Source organism: Equus quagga, chromosome 11, assembly GCF_021613505.1.
Source record: "Equus quagga isolate Etosha38 chromosome 11, UCLA_HA_Equagga_1.0, whole genome shotgun sequence".
Taxonomy (NCBI): domain Eukaryota; kingdom Metazoa; phylum Chordata; class Mammalia; order Perissodactyla; family Equidae; genus Equus; species Equus quagga.
The window spans coordinates 18287703-18304842 of NC_060277.1; the positions used below are offsets into that span (position 1 = coordinate 18287703).

At 33.6% G+C, this 17140-nt stretch overlaps 1 protein-coding gene across 1 annotated transcript in view; it reads right to left on the reverse strand.

Moving 5' to 3' along the window:
• The window catches only part of RFX6 (regulatory factor X6), a 57722-nt gene that overhangs the window by 17831 nt on the left and 22751 nt on the right, over positions 1–17140 (reverse strand). The window contains exon 7 of the mRNA XM_046674331.1: positions 2579–2686. Within this exon, the coding sequence (XP_046530287.1) occupies positions 2579–2686 (108 nt within the window). The remainder of the gene's footprint in view (positions 1–2578; positions 2687–17140) is intronic.

Genomic DNA, 17140 nt, shown 5'->3' on the forward strand with positions numbered 1-17140 from the left:
TTAACATTTGTGTGTTTTAATTTCCTCATCTGTAAAATGCAGATGATAATAACAGTAAATATTGAACGGGGTTGTTATGAGGACTAAATGAATTAACAAATGCAAAGTGGTTGGAGTAATCCATAATGCATGTTAAGAAATTGACTGATGTTAATTATTTTTATACCAATAGTATGGGATAAAATAGGGTGGTGATGGTGATGGGGGCATCCTACCCTAACCCTTTGTTCTCCAACTTTTACTCCTGCAGCCCTATGACAGCACACATCTTTGTGGTTTAACTCAAAACTATGTAATGATGACATGCAAATTACCAATCTACCTCCAAGCAAGTATGTCAACTATAAGACATCTGTAGCAGGATATGTCACCATTTAATACAATTTAGACGTGTTCTATACTTTAAGCAACGATATTATATTTTTAGATGGGTTGCCAAGATGTATATTTTTAAAATGAGGATAAGGACGGCATGAAAGATAGAAAAGAATTAGAAAAGAATTCATAACTGTTGTCAAAAATTAACCCTTTGAGCCCTGAAACCTACTAAAGAACAAGTAAGCTTTTATGTTCACAAGTATTTCCATTTATTTGTGTCAAAATTTATACAGAAATCATCCAAATTTTTAAACCTACCACTGGTACTTCATTTGTTTATTCAATATTTGCATAGTCTTAGGACAATACATTTTCACTGTAGTACACCTAGCATTCTTTAGAAACATAATTTTGCTCAATTTTCTGAGAAGAGACATCACATTATAGAGGGCAGGAGCAGAGGCAAGGCTTATTTCCAGTAAAGTCAGTGAGCATGTGGTTGGAGGTGACAAGTGCCTTGAGTGACACACTATGATGAGGCAGAAAGCAGTCCCCTCAGCCTCAGTGAACACCCCTCACTGGGGTCAACTTCTCACTGGGCAGCCTCCATCCTTTCTATCTCAAGAAAGCACATGCTTATAGTGCTTAGTTTCAGCCCAACACCTCTTTCTAGAAACTGACAAGCTATCTAGGGAACTTGGCTACTGGCTAAGAAGGTGAAAGGCAGGGCCCAGTTGTCCTTAAGGGACAAAAAGGGATGTTAGTGTTGGTGCTCACGAAGGGGACCACTAGAATAAACTTAGAAACCAGGGGTTATTTAAGCCTGTTGATTCCTGAATGACAAATGACCTACAGACCAGTTTTTCAAGTTGACAGGTAAGGAATTCCTTGGAGGCTAGCAGAGAAACTGAAATAAACTATTGGAACATGTTCCTCCTCTCTCTTTTTTTCTTTCTTGCCCTCTTCATCTCCCTCTCTCTCACCACGTATATTTACACAGTAAACATCTTCATGATATGTTTGCATGTAAGCAATCCTCTCCACAAAAGTGATCCAACAATACCCTCCCCAGAAGAACTGTGTTCCCCGAGGTCCCACTGATTTCCAAGGTTTCTCCATGAAATGCCTCACATGTTAACATTTACCAGAAGTGTTTCAAATCTGAAGTCATAAGATCACACATTATATTTATAAGGTTAAAAAATGATGTGATAACCCTGAGAAATGCGATGGGAGAGGAGAATAGTAGGAAGTGGACATATTTCAGGAGACTTGCTTGGAATCGGCATCTGAGAATTATCTTCAACACTCTGCCTATTCTTAACTGGGAGAGTAAGTCTATCATCAGAATGAACTATGCATCTATTTTTCTATCAATAGACCTTTTTATCAATGTGTTATTTTTATTTCCAGTTTTTACAGAAAGCTCACTACTAAAGTAACACAGCTGGACATTAGTCAATCATATTCCTCTGTCTTTGCACCTCAAAAATATGAACTGACAGTATTCTATGAAACGTGTCCTCCTCAAATGATAATAAAAAGTGAACTTTAGTTGAAAGAATGTAGAAATCATTATGCCATGATTTAATAATGGATCCTGCTATTAGTCAGCCAGTAGGTACCCAGCAAATGACTCTAGAAGTTCAGAAATAGAGGAGGATTTAAACTCAGACTTTATTACATAAGCATTGAAGAGCCATATGGAGAATTATTTATAAACTGAATCCTATGAAAATGTTTCCTCCTTAACTTTCAAAAAAATTGCAAGTGTAAGAGAGCACAGAATTTTAGAATTGAAAGGAAATTTGTGCTCATCTAGTGTAGTCTTTGCATTCATCTAGGTATCTCTCCCTCAGCGATGGGAACAAGTTCTGTCCTAGAGCGGTGCTTGATGACTATTTACTGAAATTAGATAGAGCTAATCCAAAACAAAGCAGGCAATTAAAGAAACTGCGTGTGAGAGACACATTCTTATATTTTCTTCCTTGATAATGAGTTTTAGATAAAAAATAATCTTCAGTCTTTTGAGGTTTATTTGACAACCTTCTGATTACATACTATCATGAAGATGGTAAATAATTAATTGGAAAGTGTTTAATCGATGTTAGTAAACGTTTGTCCCTCCTATAAATCAGTCAATTATGTTTGATTATGCAGATTTCTGACTGCTTCCTGCAAGTACCATGAGATTTCCAGCAAACTGAGATATGGAACCAATATATCAGAAAATCAATACAGAAGTATCTTTAATTGATACCTTGTCTTTAGAAATGCATCCTTGGTACACAAGGTGTTGAGCACTGGGGAATTCTGGAAGAAGCGTTCCAGTTTTTGAGCTAAGCGAATATTTACGAGTGAAGCCACCCTATAATTTAGAAAAATGAAAAGAAGCAAATCATTATCAACATATGGTTCCAAAATAAAATTCTAATAAATAGAAACCCATAAAATTTCATTCTTCTTAATCTTGCAAATCATGAGGAATTAAGGAGATTGGATAAAGTGTTTAGACGGTATAACTGAAATAAACTAGACATGTCAGCAAAATTATTATTTCCAAACTATAAATAGTCTCATCGTCGGGATATTGTCCCTATTACGTTGAATTTTAGTTTGAACATGTGTCCATTTTCACAACTTTTAGAGATTTAATTTTAGTTCACCTTTGTTACTGGCATAGTTTTGAAAGATGTACTTTTAGAACTATTGAAATTATTTTAACTATAAGAAGCTCAGGAATTGACAAATCCACCCCCTGCCTTATGGATTAAGTAAATGAAGCGATAAGAAGTTAATTAATTTTTTCAGTCTCAGAGATAATTAGTGATAGAATTGTGATTAGAATCTAAGTCTTCTGATTCCCAGACTAGGACTCTGGACTTTCCCACCTCAACTTTCCCCGACTCTAAGTTCAGATATTTGCTGTTCTTTTGAATCCTTTGGGGAAAGTACACCTCCAGCAGTTTTCAGAAAATTAGAAAAAGTGACAAATAGCAAATAATATATAATGCTGGAGTGCTGATTCACCTGCACAAAACCCCCCCAGAAAGAGAGAATGCGTATTCATGGCAGAACCAGAGCCTCAGCAAATCAGCCTTTCAGGTCATAGCTGTTTGTTCCTGCACAGCAAACAAAATTTTAACAAACTAGATTGTCATCAAAAGTTTGAGCAAAGAATGAATCGTAAGTATGGTATAAAGGAAATAAAGTATTCCTGGCAGGGACCAAATTTCATTCTTTTCCATAGTTTTCCCATATGCATTTCTAGATACTCGTTTCTTTGTCTTTGTCATATTGAAGATGTTTGCTAGACAAAAGCTTTATTACTGACATAGGTAGGTTGGGTTCCCACCCTGTCTTACCATTCCCAACCTTTGTAGATTTATCATGAAGGATTGAGAAGTTAGGAGGACTTTTGAGTCCTTAAACACCAGATACTTTAGAAACACTGATTTCTTATTGATTGATTTGATATATGCTTTCAAAAAAATTTCATACTAAGAGTGCCATGGAAATCTATTTCTTTCAGATTCTGTTTTAAGCTTTAGCCTTGTTAACCTTTATTTTCAAATATAGACAAAGAATAATTATTCTGATTAGCTATTTTTAAGAAATTAATAAATAATTACTATATAAATTTACTATCATAAAGTGATATAAAAGCATAGTTAATCCAAATCCACTCTATTTAATCAGTCTTAATAATTCAAGATATGCTTCAAAGACTTTCAGTGTTTTGGGTTTGTCATTTATAAACAATAATTATCATTGCACTGTCAAAAAATGATAATGTCAATAAGTAGGGAAAATGACAGAATGCAAGAAAATAAAATGTTTAATCTTCAAGGAAAAAGTTTGGCAAAATATGAAACTAACATTTGACAGATAAACATAACAAAAATGTACCTAAATTCTAATTTTGGGAAAGTTTATACTTTTTCTTTTACCTATTCTCTCAGGTGGAAAATCATGTTTATTTACCCAAGATGTAATTTGGTGAGATGAGAAAGACAAACCAGAAAATGACAACACATAGTGATGCACCAGCCCTGGTGGCCTAGTGATTCAGTGCAGCATGCTCTGCTTTGGCAGCCCAGGTTTGCTTCCCAGGCATGGACCAACACCACTCATCTATCGGTGGCCATGCTGTGCTGGTGGCTCACATACAAATTAGAGGAAAACTGACAACAGATGTTAGCTCAGGGAGAATTTTCCTCAAGAAAAAAAATGACAATGCAATGTATTGTGTTAAATTTAAGTTAGGAATATGAGAACAGTCTCCTTTCCACGAAACAAATATTACCAATCAAAAATCTTTCCATAGGGGCTGGCCCTGTGGCCGAGTGGCTAAGTTCACGTGCTCCACTGCAGGTGGCCCAGTGTTTTGTTGGTTCGAATCCTGGGCGCGGACATGGCACTGCTCATCAAACCATGCTGAGGCAGCGTCCCACATGCCACAACTAGAAGGACCCACAATGAAGAATATACAACTATGTACCAGGAGGCTTTGGGGAGAAAAAGGAAAAAAATAAAATCTTTAAAAAAAAAAATTTTTCCATAAAGGAAAAGAAAAACAGGCTCAGAAGATTTAACAGGTGAGTTTTATCAAGCAGTCAGGAAACAGATAATTTCACACTTAAAAGAATTTTTCAGACAATGGAAAAGAAGGATCTTTTTCATTTGAAAACTTTTATGTTTGAACTAGATAAGGATAGAGAAAGAAAGAAAAATTGTGGGCCAATCTTGATTATTATCATACTTGAAATAGTACTAAACAAAATACTAGAAAACCAAATCTAGCAGTGTATAAGAATGACTATAGCCAAATTAGGTTTAAATTCACCACACTAACAGAAAAAAAAGAGAATGCTATATATTATATGATGATCTCAACTGATGCACAAAAAGCATTTGTTTAAAGTTTAACTACCAGTCATTTCTTTCCCTCTGTCTCCCTTTCTCTCTCTCCCCCTCTCTCTCTAAGTTAGAAATAGAGGAAAACTTCATTAATCATTCGATAAAGAACATCTTTCAAAAGTCCACAGCAAATACCATACTAAATGGTAAAATACTATAAACACAAATCACAAATAAGATAAAGTTGTCTACTCTCAATTCTTTTATTCAACATCATATTAGAGTTAATAGCCAGAGCAGTAAGAACAGAAAAAGTAATGAAAGATTAAATATCAAAAAGGAGGGAAAAAACTAGCCTTATTTTCAACTGATATGGTTGACTACATTGAAAAACTACAACAACCTGCACAAAAATTGTTACAATTAACAAGAGAGACTTTTAATAAAGTTGCTAGATACAAGATCAATGTAAAACTCAACTGAATTTCTAAAATCAAGGAACAAACATTAAGAACAAGCAATAAAAAAGATTCTGCATAAAATAACAACAAATATTAGAAGATACCTAAGAATAAGTTTAACAAAGTAGTGCCAAAACATTTATAAGAAAATGATTAAACTTTATTAAAAAGTATTAAAGAAATTATGAATAAGAAGTTTCAATGTTGTGAAAACGTCAGTTCAACACAAATTAATCTATTTCCTCAATGCAATTCCAATCAAATTCGACCAGGTTTTTGTGAAATTTAACAAGCTGTTTCTAAAATGCATGTGGAGATGCAAAAGACCAAGAATAGACACAACACTCCTGATGAAAAAGAATCTGGCAAGAAGATTTGCATTACCAGATACCAAGATGTCTTATAAAGCTTTAGTAAATAAAACTGATATTGGCATAGGGATAGGCTAAAAGAACATTGGAATGAGATAGCCCAGAAATGGCCCTCGTGTACATGATAAAATTAGTATTGCAGATTACCAGAGATAAAAATGGCTTCCTATCTCATATCACACTCAAAAATCAATTACGGGGGAAGATTATGGAAAGATGGTGGAGTAGGAACTACCAGAAGTCTATCTCCCCATTAAGACAACAATTGCACTGGCAGGATCTGTCTGATGTAACTATTTTGAAACTCTGGAGTCTATTGAAGACTTCAAGAGGAAGGCTTGGATGGTAAACTGCAGTTAGTTTTGGCCAATTTCAGCTCTAGCCCAGTAACAGCTACTATCCCCCTCCTGCAGCCCATAGCAGGCAGTGTGCAAGTTGCACTAGCAGTTTGCTCATAGCTCGTGGGAGCCAGGGTGGGTAACAAGGATCTTGAGCTCCAAATATTGAGGGCCTGTGACTGATCACTGATTGCTGATTCTGATCATGGAGGTGCAGACACAGAGGCAGGGAATCACTTTTGCATCCCCACCTCCAACTACTGCAAGGTCCTCCATCTCTGGCTGACATGACTTCTAGGGGATTTAAAAGATTGGCATCTTTTGCTCTCTTTCATTTTCTTTTCTTTTTTTCCCTCTTTTGAGAACTAGACATTCAAGACTAGGACATGCAAAGGCAACTGCCTATATGAGAGAAATTAGAATATTGCTGAGCACACCCAGGGAAAGGTGCAGGCTCAGAAAAGAGCTGAGAAGACCTTAAGTTTACACCTCAGGCTGATCTTGGCATGGAAAAAGCATAAAACGATAAAAAATAAAACAAAACAAAAAGCAAAACCTTGGGAATGGGGGGAATCAGATTTCCATAGTTAGAACATTATTAGATTCAAATGTTGTTTTAAATAAAAAAATCACAAGGCATACAAAGAAACAGGAAAATATAGCCAATTTTAAGGGAAAAAATAAACCAACGGAAATTATCACTGAGAAAGATTAGATGGCAGACCTACAGACAAAGATCTTAAAACAACTGTCTTAAAGATGTTCAAAGAACTAAAATAAGACATGGAAAAGTCAAGAAAATGATATATGAACAAAATGTAAATATCAATAAAGAGAGAGAAAACCTAAAAAGAAACCAAAAGGAAATTCTACAGCTGAAAAGTACAATAACTGAAACGAAAAATTTATTAGAGGGATTCAAAGGCAGATTTGAGCAGACAGAAGAAAGTATCAGAGAACTTGAAGAAAGAACAATTGGAATGATCAAATGTTAGGGACAGAAAGAAAAAAAAATTGAGAAATGTAAACAGAATCCAAGCACCCTGTAAGACATTATCAAGAAGACGAACATACACATTGTGAGAGTCCCAGAAGGAAAAGGAGGGGAGGTGGAGGGGAAATTCTTTGAAGAAATAATGGCTGAAAACTTCCCAAGTTTGATGAAAGACATGAATATAAACATTCAAGAAGCTCAACAAACTGCAAGTACAATGAACTCAAAGAGACACACACTGAGACACATTATAATCAAACTTTGAAAAGACAAAGAGAGAATCTTGAAAGAAGCAAAAGAGAAGCAACTTATTACATACAAGGGGTCCTCCATGAAATTATCAGCAGATCTCTCAGCAGAAACTTTGGCGACCAGGCTAATATATTCCAAGGGCTAAGAGATATAAACTGCCAATCAAAAATCCTATATCTAGCAAAACTTTCTTTAAAAAGTGAGAAACTAAGATATGCACAGATAAACAAAAGCTGAGTGAGTTTGTTACTACTTGATCTGACCTGCAAAAAGTGCTAAAGGAAGTGAAACAGGGTAAAAAGAAAGGACACAAGACAGTAACTCAAAGTCACATGAAGAAATAAAAATCCCAGTAAAGGTAAATACGTAGGCAATTATAAAAGCTACTATTATTGTAAAAACAGTGGTAACTCCACTTTTTATTTTGCTGGAAGAGACTAATACATTTCTTTTAAAAACAATCATTAGTCTAAAAGCTCAGATTATTGTAACTTTGGCTTGTAACTCCACATTTTGTTTTCTACATAATTTAAGAGACTGATGCATTATAAAAAAACTATTAGTGTGTATTTTTGGATACACAATTTATACAGATGTAATTTGGTGACATCAATAACTGAAAGGGGTAAGGATAAAGCTGCAAAGGAGTAGAGTTTTGTACATTATTGAAGTTTAATTGAAATAAACTCAAATTAGAGTGTTATAACTTTAGGATATTAAAAGTAATCCCCATGGTAACCAAAAATAAAATAGTTATATAATATACACCAAAGCAAATGAGAAGGGAATTAAACTGTTTCACTACAAAAAATCAACTAAAGACAAAAGACAGTAATGTAGGAAATGAAGGACAGAAATGCAATAAGGCATATAGAAAACAAATAATAAAATGACAGAAAGAAGTCACCCCTTATCAATAATTACTTTAAATGTAAACTGATTAAATTATCCAATCAAAAAACAGACATTGGCAGAAGGGATAAAACAACATGATTCCAAGGGCTGGCCAGCAGTGTAGTGATTAAGTTCATGCACTCTGCTTTGGTGGCCTGGGGTACACCAGTTCTGATCCTGGGTGTGGACCTACACACTCTTCATCAAGCCATACTGTGGTGGCATCCCACATAGAAGAACTCTAAGGACTTACAACTAGGATATACAACTATGTACTAGGGCTTTGCGGGAAAAATAAAGGAAGACTGGCAACAGATGTTAGTTCGGGGCCAATCTTCCTCACCAAAAAACATAATAAAGCATACCTTAAAAAAAACATGATCCAATTATATGTTGTCTATATGGGACTCTCTTTAGATCCAAAGACACAAATAGGTTGGAAGTGAACGGATGGAAAAAGATATTCCATGCAAACAGTAACCCAAAGAAAACAGAGGGGGATACACTAATATCAGATAAAATAGACTTTAAATCACAAAATTTTATAGGAGAAAGGACATTATATATTAATTAAAAGTTCAATAAAGCAACTATAACAATTATAAACATTTACATATTTAATAACAGACCATCAAAATATATAAAGCAAAAATTGACAGAATTAAAGGAACAGTTGTACAATAACAGTTGGAGATGTAAATACTCCACTCTCAATAATAGATAGAACAAACAGACAGAAGATAAGTAAGGAAACAGAAGTCTTGAACACTACAATAAACCAATTAGATATAATAGACATATACAGAACACTCTGCTCAACAACAACAGAATATGTATTCCTCACAAGTGCACATAGGCCATTTTCCAAGATAGACCATATTTTAGGCCACAAATTAAGTCTCAACATATTTAAAAAGATACATATCATATAAATTATCTTCTTTGACCACAATGGGATGAAGTTAGAAATCAATAACAGAAGGGAAACTGAAAAAATTCACAAATTTGTGAAAATTAACCAATATACTCTACACAACCAATAGATCAAAAAAGACATCATAAGAGAAATTAGAAAATACTTAGAGATGGAAAAAAAATGGAAATACTACACACCAAAACTTACAGAACACAGCAAAAGTAGTGCTAAGGGGAAAATTTATACCCATAAATGCTTGCATTAAAAAATAAGAACGACCTCAAATCAATAACCTAAATTTACAATTTAACAATCTAGAAAAATGAGAACAAACTAAACCAAAAGTGCACAGAAGGAAGGAAATAATAAAGATTAGAGCAGAAATAAATGAAACAGAGAATAAAAAATTGATAAATAAAATCCACAAAACCAAAAGTTGGTTCTTCAAAAAGATAAAATTCACAAACCCATAGCTAGATACACTGAAAAAAGAAAAGAGAAGACTCAAATTACTAAAATCAGAAATGAAAGACTACAGAGTACTGAAAAAAAAAAAGATTCTAAGAGAGTACTATGAACAGTTGTACACCAACAAATTGCATAATCTAGATGAATCCAATAAATTCCTAGAAACACAAATTCTACCAAGACTGAATCACAAGAAAATAGAATATCTGAATCAGTCTATAACTAGTAAGGAAATTCAATCAGTAATCAAAAATCTCCTGGCAAATGGAGGCTCTGGTCCTGATGGCTTCACTGGTGAATTGTATCAAACATATAAAGAACTAAAACCAATCCCTTCTTAAAGTTTCCCAAAAAACTGAAGAGTAAGGAGCATCTTCTAACTCATTCTATGAGGCCAGAATTGCCATGATACCAAAGTCAAACAAAGACACTACAAGAAAATAATGCTACAGACCAATATACCTTTTGAACATTGGTGCAAAAATCCTCAACAAAATACCAGCAAACTGAATTCAACAGCATATTAAAGGATTATACAACCTGACCAAGTGAGATTTACTCCTACAATGGAAGGATGGTTCAACACAAGGAAATCAATCAATGTAATACACCACATTAAATGAATGAAGGGGAAAAAAAACATTATCTCAATTCAAGCATTTGACAGTCTTTCATAATAAAAACACTCAGCAAACTAGGAACAGAAGAAAACTACCTGAATATAATAAAAGCCATATGAGAAACCCACAGCAAACATCATGTTCAGTGGTGAAGGACTGAAAGCTTTTCCTTTAAGACCAGGAACAAGGCAAGGATGTTGGCTTGAATCACTTTTATCCAATACAGTACTGGAAGACCTAGCCAGAACAATTAGGTAAGAAAAAGAAGTCAAAGGCATCCACACTAGAAAACAAGAAGCAAAATTACCTCTGTTCACAGATGTTATGAGTTTATATGTAGGAAGTCCTAAAGATGCCATCAAAAAAACGTGTTAGAACTAGTAAATAAAATCAGCCAAGCAGCAGAATACAAAGTCAACATGCAAAAACCAGTTGCAGTTCTGTAATATAAAAATGAACAATCTGAAAAGTAAATTAAGAAAATAATTCCATTTAAAATAGCATCAAAATGAATAAAATCCATAGGAAGTAACTTAACCAAGGAAGTTAGTGAAGAACTTGTACAATGAAAACTACAAACATTGCTCAAAGAAATTAAAGAAAACATAAACAGGAAGACATCCCATGTTCATGAATTGGAAAACTTAACATTGTTAAGATACCAATACTACCCAAAGCAATCTACAGATTCAATGCAAAATCCCAGTGATGTATTTTGCAGAAACAGAAAAATCCATCTTAAAATTCATATGGTAGCTCAAGGACCTCAAATAGTCAAAACAACCTTGAGAAAGAAGAAAAAAGTTGGAAGATTCACATTTCCTGATTTTAAAACTTACTACAAAATTACAATAATCAAAACAGTGTATTGCTGACATAAAGACAGACATATAGATCAATAGAAGAGAATAGAGAGTTCAGAAATAAACCCTCTTATAAATGATCCAATGATTTTTGACAAGGGTGCCAAGGAGGAAAGGGCAGTCTTTTCCACAAATGGTGCTGGAAAAACTGGATATCCGCAAGTAAAAGAATGAAGATAGGCCTTTCCCTAATACCACATACAAAAATTAACTCAAAATGGATCAAAGACTTAAATATAAGACCTAAAACTACAAAACTCTTAGAAGAAAATATAGGGCAGAAGTTTCACAATACTGGATTTGGCAATGATTTCTTGGATATGACACCAAAGGCATAGGCAATGAAAGCAAAAATAGACAAATTGGACTTCACAAAAATTTAAAGCTTTTGTGCATCGAAAGACACTATCAATGGAGTGAAAACACAATCTATGGAATGGGAGATTATATTTGCACATCATATTTGTGATAAGGGATTAATATCTAGAACATGTAGAGAACACCTGAAATTCAACAATAGAAAAAGACAAAGGACTTGAATAGACATTTCTTCAAAGATGATATAGCAATAGTTAACAAGCACATGAGAAGATGTTCAACATTACTAATCAGTAGGGAAATGCAAATCAAAACCACAATAAGATACCACTTCACACTCACTAGGATGGCTAGTGTTAAAAAAAAAAACAAAATAAAACAGAAAATAGCAAGTGTTGGTGAGGATATGGAGAAATTGGAAGCCTTGCGCACTTGGTGGAAATGTAAAATGGTACAGCCACTGCGTAAAACAGTATGGCAGTTCCCCCAAAAATTAAAACTAGAATTAGTATATGATGCAGTAATACCTCTTCTGGGTATATACCCCCAAAAATTGAAAGCAGAGTCTCAAAAAGATATCTGTACACCCATGTTCATTGTAGCATTATTCACAATAGCTAAACTGTGGAAGCAACTGAAGTGTCCATTGACAGATGAATGGAGAGGCAAAATGTGGTATATTCATATAACGGAATATTATTCAGCCTTAAAAAAGAAGGAAATTCTGGCATATGCTACAACATAGATGAACCTTGAGGACATCATGCTCAGTGAAATAAGCCAGTCATGAAAAGACAAATGCTGTATGATTCCACTTACATGAGGTGCTTAGAGTAGCTGCAATCATAGAGACAGAAAGTAAAATGGCAGTTTCCAGGGACTAAGGGTAAGGGAAGATGGGAACTTATTGTTTGAGTATAGTGTTTCAGTTTTGCAAGATGAAAAGAGTTCTGGAGATGAATAGTGGCGACAGTTGCACAACAATATGAATATACTTAATACCACTAAAGTGTATACACTTAAAAATGATTAAGATAGTAAATTTTGTTGTACTTTTTACTACAATAAAAAAAACATTGAAAAAATCAACTACAGATAAAGTAAGGACTTAAGTGTTCAGAGTAAGTTTATACTTTTAGAAGAATATATACAAAAAATATTTATATGATCTGAAATATACACAGATTTTAGAAAACAAGATAAGAAAACGCTAACCATAAAATTAAAAATTATCTTCATCAAAAGATACTATAGAATGTTAAGCCATGCCACCAACAGGAAGAGGTTACTTTCAATACCTAACTTATAGGATATTAGTATCCAGAATATATAAAGAACTCCTAATAATTGAACTTTTAAAACAGCAAAATTACGTGATCTGAACAAATATGTCATAGAAGAGAACTGGCCAATAAAAATCCAAAAAGATATTCAAGTTCATATTTTTGACATAGCCATCAGAAACAATTTTCAAATGAAAACCACACATAACATTTTACACCCATTGGATTGGAAAAACTAAAATGTCATTCAGGGCCAATTGTTCACAAGAACATGGAGCAAAAAGAATGCTCACACACAGCTGGAGAGACATAAGTTGACACACAACCATTTTGAAAAATAACTTGACCTCAGCTAGTAAAGTTAAATACGAGCGTATCTTGGGACCCTGATTACCACTCTTGCATGAGTGCACATGGGGAATGTTCACAGCAATGTTGTTTTTCAAGCAAAAAAAAAAATTCTATCAACAATGGAACGAATAAATGCATTGCAGTATTTTCATGCAATGGAATACTATACAGCAATAGAAAGAAAGGTATTAGAACTACATATATTAGCATTGATGAATCACAAAACCTAATATTGAATGAAACCAGTAAGTCACAAAAAAATGAATCCACTTCTATGTAGGGCAAATAATAAACAATACATTGGCAATAATAAACAACACATGAAACTGACTCTCTTACTCAGTTTTAAGTCTACAGTTCAGCAGTATTAGGTATATTCATATTGTGCAGCCATCACCACATTGTTGGGTATATATTCATAGTGATAAACCTTAAGAAAAACAAAGGAGTGATTAACACCAAATTTTGGATAGCAGTAACTTTTGCTAGGGAGGGAGGGAGACGTGATTGGGGTGGAGTACACAGAGGACTTCTCTCTTTTAAGGTGTGAGGTAGGTCTTGAGTTTTATCTTCTGGTTATTTTTAAAACTCTGTGTGTCTGTGTTACAAGTAATACATTTCCCAATAAAAAACGTTAAGGGTGCTAAGGAAACACATATTAAGGAACAAAGTATATGTCTTTTATTTTAATACTTCTTTGAAACTCCCATGTTGATAAATAATAGTTCTGTGTAATGGAAGCCAGCAACATGTGTGAAGCATCAACAGGAGGCAGGAGTGCCCAGGGAAAAATTATTTTAATTAAATTTGTTTGGATATGTTAACAGTTGGGTACAAAGTTGGTATAAATCAAATAATAATATGCTACCCAGAACGTGTAACTCAAAAAGAAAAGACGAAAATGATAAGCTGGGTAAAAAGTAAAATACGACCATTTTAATTCCATTAATATCTTTGCTATGTTAATTGCAGAGGTGCCAGATCATAGGCCAACTACAGAAGTCTGTTGTGTTTTGTTTTTTTTTCTCGACTGATTAACTTCAGTATTCTTGGGTGAACTATTAAGGATCTTATTTCCAAAAGAAAACAAGAAGGAACCTACAGAAAAGAAACAATATGACTAAAAGGCAAGAGGGTCTGATTTATGAGGAAAGATTAAAGGATTTAAGCTGCACAGTTGGGCTAAGTGATGACTAAAAGAGAGTGTGATAACAGTCTACAAATATTTGAAAAGCGTACACCAAGGAGAGAGGATTTGCTATTTATCTTGGTACGAAGTTGTTAAACTGGCCATGAATGGTGATGGTAAGGAGAAGGAAACTCAGGCTATCAGGCAAGCTTCCTGGTTGAAACGTATGAAACCCAGGAACACACTCTCTAAGAAATAATGGCAACTTCATTACTGGAGAAAGGTAAAATAAAAGGCGGCCCACATTAGATTCACAGGAAAAGAAAGGCTTTCTTTGATCAGGACAAAGTATTGAAACTAGGTCTTGATTGGTTGTTTGTTTGTTTTATTCCTGGGAATTAAAAATTCTGAGACATTCTCTAAGACATTTCTGAAATCTGAAGCACCACATTTATCAACAAAAAGTTAAAGCAATCAAAATTCATACCACTGACTGATAATTACTCTTACCATGCTTTTTCTATCTATTCGTTTTGCTTTTGTTGCTGTTGATTTTGTTTGCTTTTATATTATAAACTATTTTAAACTTAAAAAAAGGTATCAATAAAAAGTAATAAATACCCATGTACTTAGCATCCTGATTAAGACATTAGACATTTGAAATATTAAAGCAGCCTCTGTAGCCCTCCCTAATCTCATTCCCTACCTTTCCTGCAACAAATAATTAATGTTCTGAATTTGGTTAATATCATCTCTATTCAAACCTCTAAAAACTTACCTCATATGCAAATATTCTTAAGCAATATATACTATTGTTTTAAAATTGGTGCCATACAGTATGTATCCTATATTCAACGAGCTTTTTCCGCTCAACTTTAGGTTTTTGAGATGAATCCAATTTGATCCTTATAGCTATAGTTCACTCATTTCCAAGCAGTATAGTATTCCCTTGTATAAATACATAAAAATATATTCTCTCACTGTATCATAATGACATTTATTTTCCAGTATTCTGAGATTATAAACAATACTACACTGAACATCCTCATACATGCTTCCTTGTGCACGGTGTGAGGGTTTCTCTAGGAATGCAGTCATAGGTAACTTTACCTTCAACTGTCCTTCCCACTCTTTATGAGAGTTCCTTTGCTCCACATTCCTAACATCGCTATATTTTCAGATTTTTTAATTGCTGTTATTCCAATAATAGTGAAATAATTAGTATGGTCTTAGTTTGCATTTCTCTGATTAAAATGAAAATTTCCCTGATTAGATTGAGCACTTTTCATATGTTCACTGGCAGAAATAGTATTCAAAACGTTTATTGACTGTATATTATGGAATCTGGTCAATCAGAATGGGCGCCATGAGCACCAACACTATTTATTAGCCATTCTTTTTTATCTTGTGTGAACTGCCTGTTCATATACTATGCTATATTTCTATTGGGCTGTCATTTCTATTATTGAGATGAATATTTTACGTATTCTAAGAACACCGTCCAGTAGAACTTTCTATGATGATGAAAATATTCTATATCTGCACTATCCAATACCACATATGGCTATTGCACTTGAACTGTAGCTAATGTGACAGAGAAACTAAACATTTTATTTTATGTAATTAATAGCCACGTGTGGCTAGTGGTATCATACTGCACAGCATAGTTTTAGATATTAATCCTTTGTCACTTATATTGATATACAAATATTCACTTTTACTTTACATATTTTACATATTTGAAGCCATATATACATATATTTACCTTTGTGTCCAGTTTTTGTTCCTAATTAACATTTCTCCATGTCATTAAAAAAGCCTTTTAATAAATGACACAGCATTCAGTCCCATAAATTACGTAACCAATTTCTTCCTTTTTAGTCATTTAGGTTGATACAGTTTTTCACTGTAGTCAATAAAAATTTTGTGCATAATGTTTTGTCCGCTTTTACTATTATTTCTTTATGTGAGATTCATACAAAAGTGAAATTAGTGGGAGAAACAGTATGAACCCTTTGAAAACTTGATACAGATCTTGCAACTATGTTCCAGAAAGTTTGTTCTGTCTTCACTAGCAGGATATGAAAGAGCTTATCTCACCATACCTTCACCAGCTTCACAATAATTTCTTAATATCTGATAATTTTATAACTTAAAAAGATGTTTTAATTTTTATTTATTTGGTAGTCTTTTTCACGCATTTATTGGCCTTTCCTTGTTATGTATACTGTCTATTCATGTCTTTTACTATTTGTTGTGGTCTTCATGTTTTTCTTATAAATTCATAGGATTTCCTCATCTAGTAAAGGTATTATTCCATTGTCATATTTGCTGAAAATATTTTCTCCAGTCTTTCCTTTGACTTCAAATTTTGTATATGATGCTTTTGATACAAAACATTTTCCGTTTCCATTTTTATTTTTTCCTTTGAAATTTCTTAAATTGTTTTCATGCTTCAAAAGTCATTCCCTATCCGGAAATGAGGTAGATACATGTGTTTCCTTCTAATTGTTCTTTTTATATTTAACAATTTATATGAAATTCATAAAGGTATGAAGTACAGAAATTTTTTTCCAAAATAGTCCCTTTTTCTAACATTATGCCCTGAAGAATTTTATCTATTTATTTGGTACTCCATCTTCTTCCAGAAAGAGCTTAAGACAATTCATTGAAAAATATTTTCTGCCATCGTTGGTTGTAATGT